Source organism: Plectropomus leopardus, chromosome 12 (assembly GCF_026936395.1).
Source record: "Plectropomus leopardus strain MGB_pleo_1.0 chromosome 12, ASM2693639v1, whole genome shotgun sequence".
NCBI classification, from domain to species: domain Eukaryota; kingdom Metazoa; phylum Chordata; class Actinopteri; order Perciformes; family Serranidae; genus Plectropomus; species Plectropomus leopardus.
The window spans coordinates 4,652,501-4,666,801 of NC_142187.1; the positions used below are offsets into that span (position 1 = coordinate 4,652,501).

Below are 14,301 nucleotides of genomic sequence, written 5' to 3' on the forward strand. Positions count from 1 at the left end.
CATAAGATCTGTGACAATCAGGGCAACATTTTTGACACAGACCGCATCCACACTCACTTTTGAAAGAGTTTTTTTTTTAAAATACAGAGTATTTTTTCATCTATTTTGGACAAGACATTCTTCAGAGTGAAAGAAGAGAGAGAGGGGGATGACATGCAGCAAACAGGCGCAGGTTGGAATTGAACCTGCGGCCGCTGCAGCAAAGACATGATCTTTGTACATGGAGCTCCCCCAGGTGAGCTACTGGGCACCTCTTAAAACAGCATTTTTAAAAAAAAAATCCTGTTTTTTTAGCACCATTTCAGAAATAATCTCCATCCATACTATCACACCTGAAATGCATATCACATGACCAATTTATGTACACTGGGCATGGCCATGCCCATGTAAACAGCAGGCGGGTTGCCTATTTTGCACTTGGTTGTAGTTATATAATATACCATGGAGAAACCAAAGAGTTAGATTACTTTGCTTGGACTGATGATGAGGTGGAACTGTTATTGGAAGTAACATGAGTATAAGGTGATCAAGGCGGCAGAAAACAGATTTCAAAACAAATACGGTGACACAGAGTGGTATCTGGAGCATTAACCATTGCCGGAGGGAGTGCCAGCACAAGTAGGATGAAATGAAGAAAGATGTATAGACCTTGCTTAAATATTTTGGCTTGACACAACACTTAACAAGTCACCCTTTATGCTCATCCAGAACAATAAAACACAACCGCTAGTTAATGTGTTTTAAAAAGAAAACCAATCTGTGAGTGTAGCCATAGAGGAAGCTAGTGAAGGGGGGATTTGAACCTAATGGTAGTTTTGGACAAAAGGTCAAAGGGTCATGACAATCATTAAGAATCAACCTCTGGGGACCATAAAGATCAATAACAAATTTCATGTCAATCTGGCCGGTATTCGTCAATATTTTGCTCTGGACCATAGTGTTGAATGGATACAAAGACTGACCAGCTGCTAGAGCACAAGAGGAGTGGCAGTTCATACAAGATTTTAAAATAAGCTACTGCATCTGTTTCTAGTGGATCAGATCATCCCATCGCAGAAGAGTGGTATTCACCGGCTACAGTGGCTGGTGAACAAAAAACTGCATTTCCAACCCTGGTGTCAACACTGTTTCTCATTTTAGCACCCAACTTCCCACTGTTCCTGCATGCAGCCTCGCTACAGAGTGTAGGGCTCCGTCTGATTGGTTACCTTGTGATGTCATAGACTAGCAGAGCTCCCGCTGCTCCTCTGTAGTAAGACCTGGTGATGGACCGGAACGACTCCTGACCAGCCTGCAGAAACACATACATATATTAATAAACAGAAATTGAAATGTGAATAATTGAAGGGACCACAGACAACTGCTGAGCCTTTGGTTTTCTAACGGTCCTGATCCTGCTGGAGTCTGGCTTAACGGGAGTCATCTTTCAGCCCGAAATGTCGTCCTTCCATCCTCTCCTGCTTCTCTACCACTCCTGTTTCTGTAGTTTCGTCCCAAAAATGCTCTGTAGCAGCCCTGATTCTCTAACAGAATCCGGCTCCGTATTTTCTGTCAGCTGTGGGAGAGGACAGAGAAGAGCCTGTAATCGGATACAATGGAGTTCTCTCTTTCTTTCTCCGTCTATCTGTCACAATCCCTCTCTTTCTCCCTGCTCGTGTGTATAACCTCCCAGTTTCCTTATTTATGGACAACATTGAAGGTCACATCAGCTGTGCTGTCACATGGATTAAACCTGTAGCATGCTGTATGTCACATCAACAGCAGGTCACCTTGTTGGTTCACTCCCCCCGCCATCATTACCCCCTCATTGTCTCACCTCTACCGTCTCTTCCTTGCATCACTCATCTTGTCATTCTCTCTCTATGAATCCGCGGGCCTGCCCTCTTTCCATCACTCCTTTCACCATCTAGCACTCTTACCACCACCCCCCCGGCATGTCCATTCATCCCCTGTCTCCGTCCCATGTACAGTAACAATGTTGTCTGTGTTTGGTCCGGGCCGGAGAAGAAAACAAAACACCACTCTATCCTAGCAGCTGTGGCCCTGCGCTGCTGTGACCTCATCCGAAAAACCAGACAGTCAGTCAGTCAGAAACACAATCAGTCGGTGAATCATTAAGCAAGTCAGAGGAGCAGGCTGCCAGTGTTTCGCCTGTTGGTCAGTGAAGCAGTCGGCCACTGAGTCAGAGAACTAGTCACTGAGACGGGCAGTTAGATGGTTGAACCAGTCAGTCATTCAGAGAGCGGTCAGCCAGTCAGTAATGCTATTAGTGAATAAATGATAAATAAGGGTGAAAGAAAGGCAAAGCTGTGTCTGTCTGCCATCTGGCCTACATACTTGTGTGCAGAAATATGCCCACACACTTATTCATACGTCATGTGAAGCCTGCACGATAATCCCACTGGTTTCTCGAGCCATTTGGTGGTGGTGGATTGTACAAATCAAATAAGCATCAACAGGCCCTGCTGGTTTTCATTTTGACTACCTAATGAGGAAGTGTGTACCACCTGGACAACCAGGTGAAGACAATTAACTAGCTGGCAGGACAGAAAACCTGCAGCAGTTTAGAGAGCTGGCAGAACTGCTGTGGGCCTTCTTCTCTCGCGTCTGGAGCCTTTTCATGGAGCTCTGACTCCACCTGCTGGTCAAATGTTTAACTGCAACACCCAACAGTTACAACATCACATGCTTTTTGGTTTTTTTTTTTCTCAATATCTATACTTGCTAAAGCAAATTGGTGTGTTTATGGGTCAGCACCATGGTCTGCTGTGCCACACAGGTCCACTTGCTATGCATATATAAGGTTTTTTAAGTACCACGATCAACAGTTTACCCTTTGAAACCTGGATCAACATCAGTTATCCTATGTTGTGTTCAGACGCCTCAAGCTATTTATTTGACCCTTTAAAATTTGAGCAAATAAGTTTGATTTTTAATAAATCTATATTTCAAATTGCCGTTTAGAAAAAAAATACAATATATTGCCTCATGTTTTTGAAAAAAATCAGCCCAATTTGCTGTGCTTTTAAAGAGTTAACGGTTAAAGTATGCTGAACTCAGCCTGAACTAGTGCTGTCACAATACTAGAATTTATAATTGATTCAATATCTTGAATACGATACCATTTTTGATACCATGGGTAAAAAATAGCATTGAGGGGCATACAAGTTAATTATTTTTTATTAAAGGACAAATATAACAAAAGATATGATGTTACAATCACGACTGTTCTTTTCTAGAACATGTTACCGAATGACATTAGGAGTGAACTAACACTATTTCTTTAAAAATTAATTGAAGATAAATCTTTTTAGCTGCAAATTCCAGTAGTCTGGTTCGACTACATTACTTTATTTTATTGGTTTTAAGTCAGGTGTGCTTTTATTTCTACTGGTTTAATGGTTTATCTGTTATTTCAATCTTATTTTTTTGGTTTTGCTTGTCTATTATCATCTCGTATTGGTTTATTTCAATGCATATATATTGTCCTCTTTTGATGGTCTACTATTAGAATTATTATATTAATTTAATTTAAAGTTTTTTTTTTATCAGTCCTGGCTCACGTGAGGGCAACGCAGCAGGCCGCTTTCATCTCCGCTAGTTCTCTGATGTCGCTTTGGTGTGTCTGGGTATTTCTGAGACATCCAGAAATTAACAGCTTTGTTTATACTGTAGATCATTAGTTTAAAAGTTGTTCAGGTGTTTGTACAAAGTTATGAATGTGCCGACACACTTATGAAAGCCTTAAAAATAATAAATAAATAAATATACATATACATATATATACACAGCAGATATATTACCGTATCCCAGATCTGCAGTTTGATCTGTTTGCCATCTATAGTGATCATCCTCGCCCCGAACTCCACACCTGGACACACACACAAACAGAGGGTTGATAATAAGGTGTAATTAGGCACAGCCTCAATCAGAAAGTCCCGCTGCTTTTTAATGAACCTTTTAAGTTGATTTATCCTCTCAGGTGTCACAAAGAGCTCACATAAAAAAACAATTATGAGCATTATTAGTGGAGACCACAAGCTGAAATCATAAACAGAGACATGCAGAAACGGGACAAAAAGGAGGCCTTTTTATGGAATTACAGTCGCTACCGTAACATTTGATTAACTGCACTCACTTTTTAATAAGTAAATGCACAAAATAAGTAAAATAAAATAAAATAAAAAACATGGAGTGGAACATAAACAAAACATGAACTCCTTTCGTGTTTTGATGTATAATTATAAAGACAGATTTGTCTACATAGCATTTGTGTGAACTGATTGACAGATTATGTGTTAATGTGTAATCGGTAACTATTAAACTGCCACAAATACAAAAAAAATGTAAACTGGTAAAAACTACTCTACAAATATAAAACTGATCTGCAAATACACAAATTCCACAAATAAAGAACATATCTGTCAATACAATTAATTATTTCTTTTAAAAAAAAGCATTTACAACTTTTAAACAAACAGTTGTGATCCAGCTGTTATTGTGAATGTCAATGACACTTAGGATTTGCATTTTACGCATGTTTGTTTGGGTTTTTTTTTTTTTTTAACTTTTTATGTTTTTGGAAGCTGTTTAACTCTCATACTACACATTTAGACACAGATTGTTGATCTGTTCACAAAAATAATGAGACGAATCTATCTCTGTATATAAGGGACTTTTTACATATTTCCACAGATTTAAAAACAAATTTTCTGAATATAGGCTATATATCACTTACACTGATCCATTTTCTTAACAGCTCATTATCAGTGACTGAGTTTATGCAAAATTCACATATCCACTCTCACACCATCCAAAGCATACGTCACATCGACTGAGACTAGGGAGGCTAACAATTAATCGACGATGAATTAATCAGTCAAGTAGAATATAATTAAACATGTGGAATGAGGAAAAAAAACTTAATTTGTCTCGTTTTGTATAAGCAACATTTTTATGTTTTTCAAACAAAGATTAATTGTTAATTTTAATAATAATTGATTAAGGAAAGTTCTTACAATTGGCAACCCTGACTGAGACGCAAACAGATGACTGACAGCTGACAGAAGCCACAGTGATGGTTTACAGCACATTATAGTGACTTATGATGAGGATTCAAATAGTAATATAACTGCGTTAGATATCAATTATTTAAGTCATCGAATATTTCATAATTTCACCAACAAAGAAAAAAATGAATCAAAATGCATATCTAGCTTATTGTAATAAAATGTCTGAATCCATAACATATGCAGTTATAACTTTAGGGTTGAACTACATACAATTCAAAGTAGCAGCAGCAGAGTCTCTCCGGAGTGATCTCCATTTCTGAAAAGCTCCACATATTGTGTTGTCTCTGATCTCCATGGTAACGGATTTATGAACAAGAGGGTCAAAGTTCAGGGCGCAGTGTTATGAAGAAGTAGTCTGTCCCGTTTGTGTGCAGACTGCTGCAACAGTACATGTAATTACTATGTAAGGGCAGCTGTAGTATTTACTGAAAGTAAAGCGAGTTAGTATGAGATTAGGAAAGCACCCTATGTGTAGATAAACTTTGGTAAACTTCCCTCCATCTAACCCTCTCTGGCAAAACTCCACAGAATGACAACAATTGATATAAAAAACATAATCCGGTAGAGTTTCCCTGGCTCTCGTCCTCTTGCTCAAACTACAGGCTGCATTTCCGCTTTTTTGGATTGCCCACCACCCATGTCGCCACCACAGTATCAGAGAGCATAGAGGTCATTAAGAGACAGACTCCCTTTATCTCTCTCTCAAACTCGAACGGAAATCTGAAACAGTAAAACCAGCCAGTGCTGTCCAAATATAAAATCAAGACTATGGTACTACACTGCACATTTCTCGCCTCAAATGTTTTCAGACACATTTTTAAGCGCTGTTTAACTGTAATAGCAAACGTTTGTGAACAGGAATGGGAGCCATACTGCTTCCTGCACAGTGTGAACGGAGGCTGAAAAAACTCTGATGAAACTGTAAAACTAGGCAGTGCTGTTCACATAGAAAGCCAGGTTCTCTTACTGCGTTGCATATTTCTCACAGAAACAGTTTTGGCTTACTGTTTACCTGTGATACGAAACCGTTTGTTTCACACAGACGGGAACACATTACGTCACAAACCCGTGGGAATGTTTATTGGTCTGGTGAGGTGCATTCTGGTAGTTTTAGGTTTTCTACCTCTTGAGCAAAAGCCTCCTTTTTTCCTGTTTTCTTTGGTCATGCAGCACAAATTTCAAACGTTTGTGCATCTTTTAGCTGCAGAGACATCCTTGTTTTTTTTTTTTATTAAAAGGCCATCTTTCCAGCAGTGAAACACTTCTTTAAATGTGATTTAAGCTGACTCAATGTTAGGGCTATGGTGAGCTCAACCGTGCTTATCTGAAACAACATTATCTCACTGTGATAAAAGCTCATATCAGTACCTTATAGTTAGAAAATGAACCCAGCATGGCTAATTACTTTGAATCAGCTCCACCTTTTCAGCCTGTTACCAGCTGTACTGATTCTCAGCTGCTTTCTATCAAGAAGCAGGCGTGCAATAAGTACACAGGCAATTATGATAATATTTCATACAATGAATGAATGTTTTTCTAGTGCCACTGTTGTTGAATGTGTAGAGGAGAGCTGCTCTTACCGATAGTGAGATCGTGAACTGGCTGAAACCTCTTGTCTGTGAACTGTAGTAATAGACATGACTTCCCCACACCTGAAAAACAAACACACACCACATTAAAGAGGGTCGAATGCAGCAAGATGAGTCACACACACACACAGGCATCAACACACTCCAGATTTATTTTCAAATGTGTCACATGTGCTAAGAATAAAACACCATATGGACAAGCAGCATTGTAAAATCAATTAATTTCACAAATTCTGACCTTCCACACAGCACAGAGACACTCTGCCGTTTGTAGGTGACAACAATAACTATGTTTTACACACAGACATTGGTGAGCTCAAACAACCCCAGCGAGGAGCTTACACACTATTTCTCTAACGTGGCTAACAGTTAACCTGAGCCGACAGTTAGTGAGCTAAGCGACCAGCTGGCTTCTTTGGATGTGTGATGCCACTGCTGTTTTTGCGAAAGGGCACTGGTGAATCTGCTCATTATTAACACCACTCTACATGACTTCAGCTCTGAATGTTGCACTGATTAACCCTCAGGGCCGGCTTTAACATTACACGCACGTATCGCTCTACACACAAAATGCACTTTTCATAATTCAAAAAATACTATACATTAATTTAAATAGTTATTTTTTTTAACCAACATCAGTCCCAATCATAAATATTAAATATTCATTAATTTTCTGAATTTCAACCCTTTAAAAGCCAGGTTTTTGCCATGATGCTATATTTTTAGATAGATAAACACAAAAAAATGAATTATTTTCAATACACTACATGCAAAGTATATATTTTTTTATGATCACAGCCTGAGATATGTTAATGATTTGCCGCAACATTGATTGTGACAGTGCACTTGGTGAAATAGCATGTATTTTCTCCATATGCCAAACATGGTAGATGATGTCATCAGGTGGAAAATAGTAAAAATGTCGAATCCCAAGGCAAAAACCTAATATGAATAATACAGTGCATGTTTTTATGCTTTGATGGCTGTGGGATCAAAAATGTCACTCTGAGTGGGCTTCAATGGAGCATTTTTTGCACTTAACAGTCTGAATGTAACAATTCTGTTTCCACAGTGTATTTCAGACTTATTGTAGGAGCTGAGCTGGAAATTCCAAGATCAAACAAAAGAAACACAATCTTTCCAAAATGTGTGCCATATGTATGAACACAGCCAAAATGATGAAATATTTAGGAATGAAAATGCATCAAACAGCCCCTAAGGGATAATATCTATACACACTCAGATGGACTAAAATTATCATGCTACAAGATGTCTTTAACTTCCAATGACTGGCTTTTATTAGTTTAGTAATTCAGCACAAAACAAACAAACAGTGCAGTGGATCATTGGATTACAAAGTCAGATAACAATGCCTACAAACTGAATTAGAAAACATAAACTAATTTTAATGGCATCATGAAATATTTGAGTGGAAATGCAACAAGTCAACAGATTCTCAGAAGCCATCAGATATCGAAACAGTGAGCTGTTACTTCCTTGACACATGCTAAAAACAAACACTTGGAAGCATCAAAAACAAACATAACAGGTTTGGTGCAGCAGCAGCTCCACCGCAACCTGTTCATTTGAAGCGTGTGTCTGAGAGGAAGTCACACTGAACACCGGCCCTACAAAAAAGAGCGAAAAAGCAAAACAGCCATGTGTCACTGTACTTATTACACAGCTATGTTAAATACTCGCTTCTGGTTGGTCAATTAAGCCATTTTATGGCCTATTATTGCTATGGAGGCAATATCTAATCATAATCAGCAATAATAATTAATTAATAATCATTTTTAAAATTTTAGCTTTGTGTCAGGACCTTGTTGGGGTTCATTTGTTTTTTTTTTTCTCAAATCAATGACATTATTGCAATGCTCTTTTAATTAGCCTTCTGAAAAAATCAATTGAGAAACTTCAGCTTATTCAGAATTGTGTTGTTAGATTTTTAACCAAAACAAGGCAGAGGGAGCATATTAACCCGCTTTGGCTTCACTCCACTAGCTCCCAGTATCTTTTAGAAAAGATTTTTAGCTTCTTTTACTTGTTTTTAAAGCTCTTAATAGTTTGGGACCGACCTACATTGAAGACTCTCTGTCATTTGACAATCTTTTCATGAGCTTTCAGATCTTCTGCTGCTGGATTTTTAAATAAACACAATTATACGCACAAGAAAATAGGCAGCGCAGCTTTGGTTAACTATGCTCCAAATTTATGGAATACTCTTCCAAATGCAATAAGGGAAGCACCCCATTTTTAAATGACAGCTTAAAACGTACTGATTTAGTCTGGCTTTTAATAATGCAATGCTTGTATTTCTATCAATTCTTTCATTTTTCCTATTCTTACTAGTCTTTGCACTTTTTAACTTAACATTTAAATACTTATTTAACACCACCTGTCTTTTGATTGTCTAATCTTGTCTTGTCTTTTTTTTGTTGTTGCATTTTTTATTATTAAGCACTTTAAGTTGCATCCCTTGTATGAAAAGTGCTCTACAAATAAAGTTTATAAAATGCATCACTTCTAAGAATGGGCAAGAGTGTCCAGTAGTTAAAATAAATTTGCTATTTAATGCTTATTTTGAAGGGTTTATGCTAAATACTTAACGGTTTGAGGTTAGGGGCACAAGGTGTCAACAAGCAGTGGATGGGGGAGGAGGGGGGGCAAAAAGAGAGAGGGAAGCTAATGAGATGGCCAGAGAGAGAAGCTGACTGACATTCAAGGAGGTGACAGAGAGGGATGTGGTCTTCCTCCTTCATGGTTTCCAAGGGTTACAATTGCCAGGCAGTGGCGTTGCTAGGCAGGCATCATTGTGTGATGATAATGATAAGAGATGGAGGCATCAAGACGAGGTTAGCTATATAGCGGTGTAACAATCATGTCATCCTCACCTCCATCACACTTGTGTGTGCAGCCAACAGACACCTGATTCCAATATGCTTCTCTACTACCACGGCTCAGTGGCTATCCAAGAGGAAACATTAAGCAATTAAGCTGCCATTTGCTACATTTTTCCAATCAGTCACAATACAATTAACAGACTATTCTGGCATAGCACAGCCACCAATTTCTAGCTAAGGGCTAACATTGTGATGCCTGTGGTGCAGATCATAGACATCTTGTCTACGCAGCCCACAATCAAAACCTGCTGTGCCTTCAAACAGTGAGAGCGGCTTCAGCCAGTCAATTATTTGAGAACCATGCAATATAATAGAGCGCAGGGTCTTTCCAACAGCTTCCAGTTGAGGTAATGACGCCTAACAAACCAGTGGCTCCTACCATGCAGAGGTTATTCAAAATGTGGAAAGACCTGCTGGGCTACCAGAAAACAAGAAGCCAGCCAGGTGACTGATCGGCTGGTAAGAGAACAGGTTTACCGGATGACTGATAGGTGGATTAATTTCTCAGCTTTGGTAAAGCAAATACCACTCGGATTCAATAGAAGAGGACCGATGAGATAAGCAACGGCCAATATTCTCTTTTTCCTTCCACTATTTTGTACAGTTTTTAAATATCTACATGAAGAAAAAAAAGACTTAAGCCATGAGCAAGATGCTCGATAGCTTTAGAAGTCTGATTTAAGAGTAAAGCAAAAGAGAACAACATTCTCTACTGGAAGAGTAGAGACATAAAGAGGAGATCAAGTTGGCATCGTGAGACTATCCAAACATAAACCAGAGGGCTGTCCTTCATACAAAGACACCTGCTCAATGTGACTGTAGATCGTTACAACTGGAGCTTGGATTTGCCAGTTCTAGACAGAACGGCTGTGTTCACACCTCAAACAAGTAAAAAACAGACTTATCCATTGGGCATCCACTGATCATTGTTATGATAAATGCAGTTTTTAGGGAATAACCTGCATGCTGACAAAAAAAAACTAACCTACTTCTTATGTTTGAGAAATGGTTCAGGGTAGCACCCTTAGTTTGCCTTACCCACTGTAGCAACTTGAATTCATTTAGCACAAAACCTGGCCATAGACAGTCCAATCCCCTGCCAATACACAAATTAGATATTACCTACCTAATTAACCTACCTAATTATTATTACCTACAGCGCTTTTGTGTTTGTTTTTAAGCAATGTCAAAATGCAGGTGACCTTATGTCAAACTTTGCCAGAACACATGCATTTAGGCACACTGGAGCTTTGAGCTTAATGCTCACATCAGTGTTAAAAATGCTAAAAATGACAGTATCAAAATGCTGATATTAAGCAGGCACTGTATAGCAGCTCACCATCTTAATTTAGCATGTAAGCATGTTAACATTGCTACAAGCACTAAAACACACATTAAAGATGAGGCTGATGGGAATGTCATTTGTTTTTGACATTTTGGGGGCTTGTCTAGTGGTAATTTCAGAGATAAAGCAGAAAAAGAAATCTATTCTATGTACTTTCAAGATCTTTCGGCTCTCGGCTTTCAGAGTGAGAAGTCAACAATGACAATCTAGCCTTTGAGGCATCAAGAACTGATGGGTTTGGTGGGATGTGGTGGAACAGAAGATTCTCATCAAGGATGTGCAGCTGACAAATCTGCAGCAACTGCGTGATGCAATTATGTCAATATGGACCAAAATCTCTGAGGAATGCTTCCAGCATCTTGTTGAATCTATGCCACGAAGAATTAAAGCACTTCTGAATTCAAAGGGGGTCCAACATGGTACTATCAAGGTGTACCTAATAAAGTGAACAGTTAGTGTATATTGTGCTGCAGATGATCATGTGTTCAGCAGGTATATGAGATACTGTTCTGCTTACTTACAGCAGTAACCTGAAGCTTAGCAAGGTCAGCAGATAGCACCGCAATCCCTGCTGCGGAATCGGACAGGAAGTCTGCCCAGGCGTATTGTCCTCCTGCAGTAACTACTGCTGAGATGCCTTCAAGTATGACAACTGATCTGTAGCCTCTCTACTGGAGCTGTCTATTGATAGTCATCCCAGTGGCCACATTGTGAACTAGAGAATTGTGGCGCCTAAACTCCCAGTCTTCATACCTTTGAGGGTGAAAAATGTTGGCCATGTATTCTCAATGTTCTCCCCATCTCTCACTCTAAAGTTACCAGCCTGTTTAAATGCACAGAGACACAATCTTGACCCTCAATCAGTAATGTATGAAACATGTATGAAACTCAGAATAACATCTTGTCTATGACGCAGTAAGCAAAGTTGATATGTGTAAGTCGGGTCATATGACAGCCATTGAGCCACACCAGATTCTAAGCTAAGATTCCTGTTGGTAATTACCAGTGCAGCTAACCACATACACTACTCCAAGAGATGATTAACACACTGGATAATAAGGCTCCATGTGACAAGGAGCATTGCTGCAATGAATTAAACACAATGAAAGGAGGACTGCACAGAATCATTAGCTGAAAATGTATTGCCAAGTTGGGGCTTATGAGCCTTACGCATTTCTGTAGACATGAATACAATTAAAAACAAAAAAAGCAAGGGACACGCGACCAGGCATCCAAGAATTTTTGGGGCTTTCAATTGATTTTGCAATTGAATTTTACAGTTTTGTTTTTATTTTTTCACGTCTAGTTTGAGTCCCGCTCGTATTTTAATTCAGTTGTAGTTTGATTTGGATCGGCATACATGATACTGAGGTGGGACAACAAAGAAATTCAAAATTCAAGTTGTAAACATAGACTGTCAGCATGTCTAAAAAACTATAGCTTCTAGGATGACATCCTCCACATGTTAACCTTGACAGGTTAACAAGTAGTTTATGGAGGTGTACCACTATGTAGGCAGATATTAATCATAGATATTAAAGCTGAATGTAGCAGCAGTCCATTAGCTGTAGCACTGTCAAAGGAAAGACTGATTTTCCAGAAACTCTCACCACACCACCCCTGAGGTTCCTCCTGTAAATGTTTAGTTATGGTAGAAACAAACACAGTACACTGACCCAGGATCATCATTAAGGGTTCAATGAGCCACAATGCACCTCAAAATTCTAAAAACGGGGTCAAACCTTTTTGAAAAGTGGTACGTCTCTTGAAATGTGCAGACCTACAGGCAACGTTCCATTGAACAGTCTATTTTTGGAAGTTTAAGTAAACAGACTATAATTTTCTTTCAGTTTGTCTTTCTGCCAACCAGCTATGTGGACAGGCTGACTGGAGGCCGCTGGCTAAAGGAAAGAAAATCCAACCTAAAACTAAATTCACATCTTTGTTTCTATTGTCTGGGACAGTTTAATCAATAACGACTTACTTACTTCTATAACGCCGAGCTACTGCTGCATCATATCACCACAGAGGAAAGTCTCTTCTCAAGTCACTGCAAAAACACTGAGAAGGAGCTCACTTTTTTAACTTTATTGGTATTATCTTGGAAATTTTTGCCTTTTGTATTAGACAGCGAGAGCTGACAGGAAACGGGGGGGAATGACATGCAGCAAAGTTCATCAGCTGGACTTGAAATGAGGATGTTGTAATTATATGGTGAGCATCTTTAAAACTGACCCTTACCACAAGCTTTTTACAATCTTAACAGTGGTGGATAACGGAAGATCAAACACACAATCACACATAATGATAAATTACAGTTTTGCTTCTATAGTGTATGAAGGTCAACATTTTGGCCTGAAAGGTGCACCACACACCAACAGATTCCATACATACACAACCAGAGTCCCGCCTCTGAAAACCACAAATTTTTTTGAAAGATTTTTCTCTTGTCTCTATTATGATAAGACAGCTGAAGCGTGAAAGGGGGAGAGGGAGGGAATGCCATGCAGCAAAGGGCCGCAGGTTGTAATTGAACCAGTGGCTGCTGCACCAAGGACACAGCCTCCTTACATGGGGTGCTTGCTTTACCTGGTGAGTTCACTGGCACTAGGGGTGGACCCAAATACCTGGCTATTCAGGTATTCGTTAATTGGATAGGTATTAGATTTTTTAATTTAGGCTTTTGGATATATACTTTTTTTTTGTGCTGATCATTTTGCCCAACAGTTATTAATGGGTTAATTGACCCATTTCTGTATACGCAAACATGACCCGACCCCTCCTTTCTTAAGGCTAAGATGCTTTGTGAATAACTTATCTTGTCTTAACTTTAAGGGGAATCCTTAGAAAACATCATCATTGTAAGAATGTTCTTAGAGTTTTGTCACTAGTAGCAACTCCTTGTGAATACGGCCCCTGAGGTACAGCCTACGTTTAGGGCAAAGCTGTGCAAGAACTAGTTAAGAAAGGGGTGTCAGCTTAAATGTCAGCTTAAATCTCTTTCTCTAAATGTTTATCTGCTTTATCTGGGTGACTGGCCCTGGGTCTTCCTGGATCTTTGAGTACTGTGGTAGCTTATCACAAATTTAAACCAGCCGGATGTGACAACATTTTCTCTGTATTTCCACATATCTACTGGTGCTGGAACAAAACATAGCAAAAATCACAACAGTTGGTGTGCTGCAGGTAAAGGTTAGACTGTGATCTGGATGGCAGTGGAGAGAACACCAAGGCCTTTAAATGCAGAAATATGAAAACAATACATTTCTATGATGAAACATCTGTTGCCATACAGCTGGACCTGCATGGAGACCTGGGGCTTTTGTGGAAGACACTGCTGGCCTTTGGGGATATCAGATTTTGGGTTTATAAGGTTATTTATTTTGACGTAT

General features: G+C 39.1%; 1 protein-coding gene across 1 annotated transcript in view; it reads right to left on the reverse strand.

Moving 5' to 3' along the window:
- rab2a (RAB2A, member RAS oncogene family) overlaps positions 1-14,301 on the reverse strand; it is a 34,265-nt gene that overhangs the window by 16,125 nt on the left and 3,839 nt on the right. Inside the window, exons 2-4 of the mRNA XM_042497080.2 lie at positions 6,653-6,724; positions 3,804-3,871; positions 1,209-1,291 (exon numbers count right to left, since the gene is read on the reverse strand). Of these exons, the coding sequence (XP_042353014.1) occupies positions 1,209-1,291; positions 3,804-3,871; positions 6,653-6,724 (223 nt within the window). The remainder of the gene's footprint in view (positions 1-1,208; positions 1,292-3,803; positions 3,872-6,652; positions 6,725-14,301) is intronic.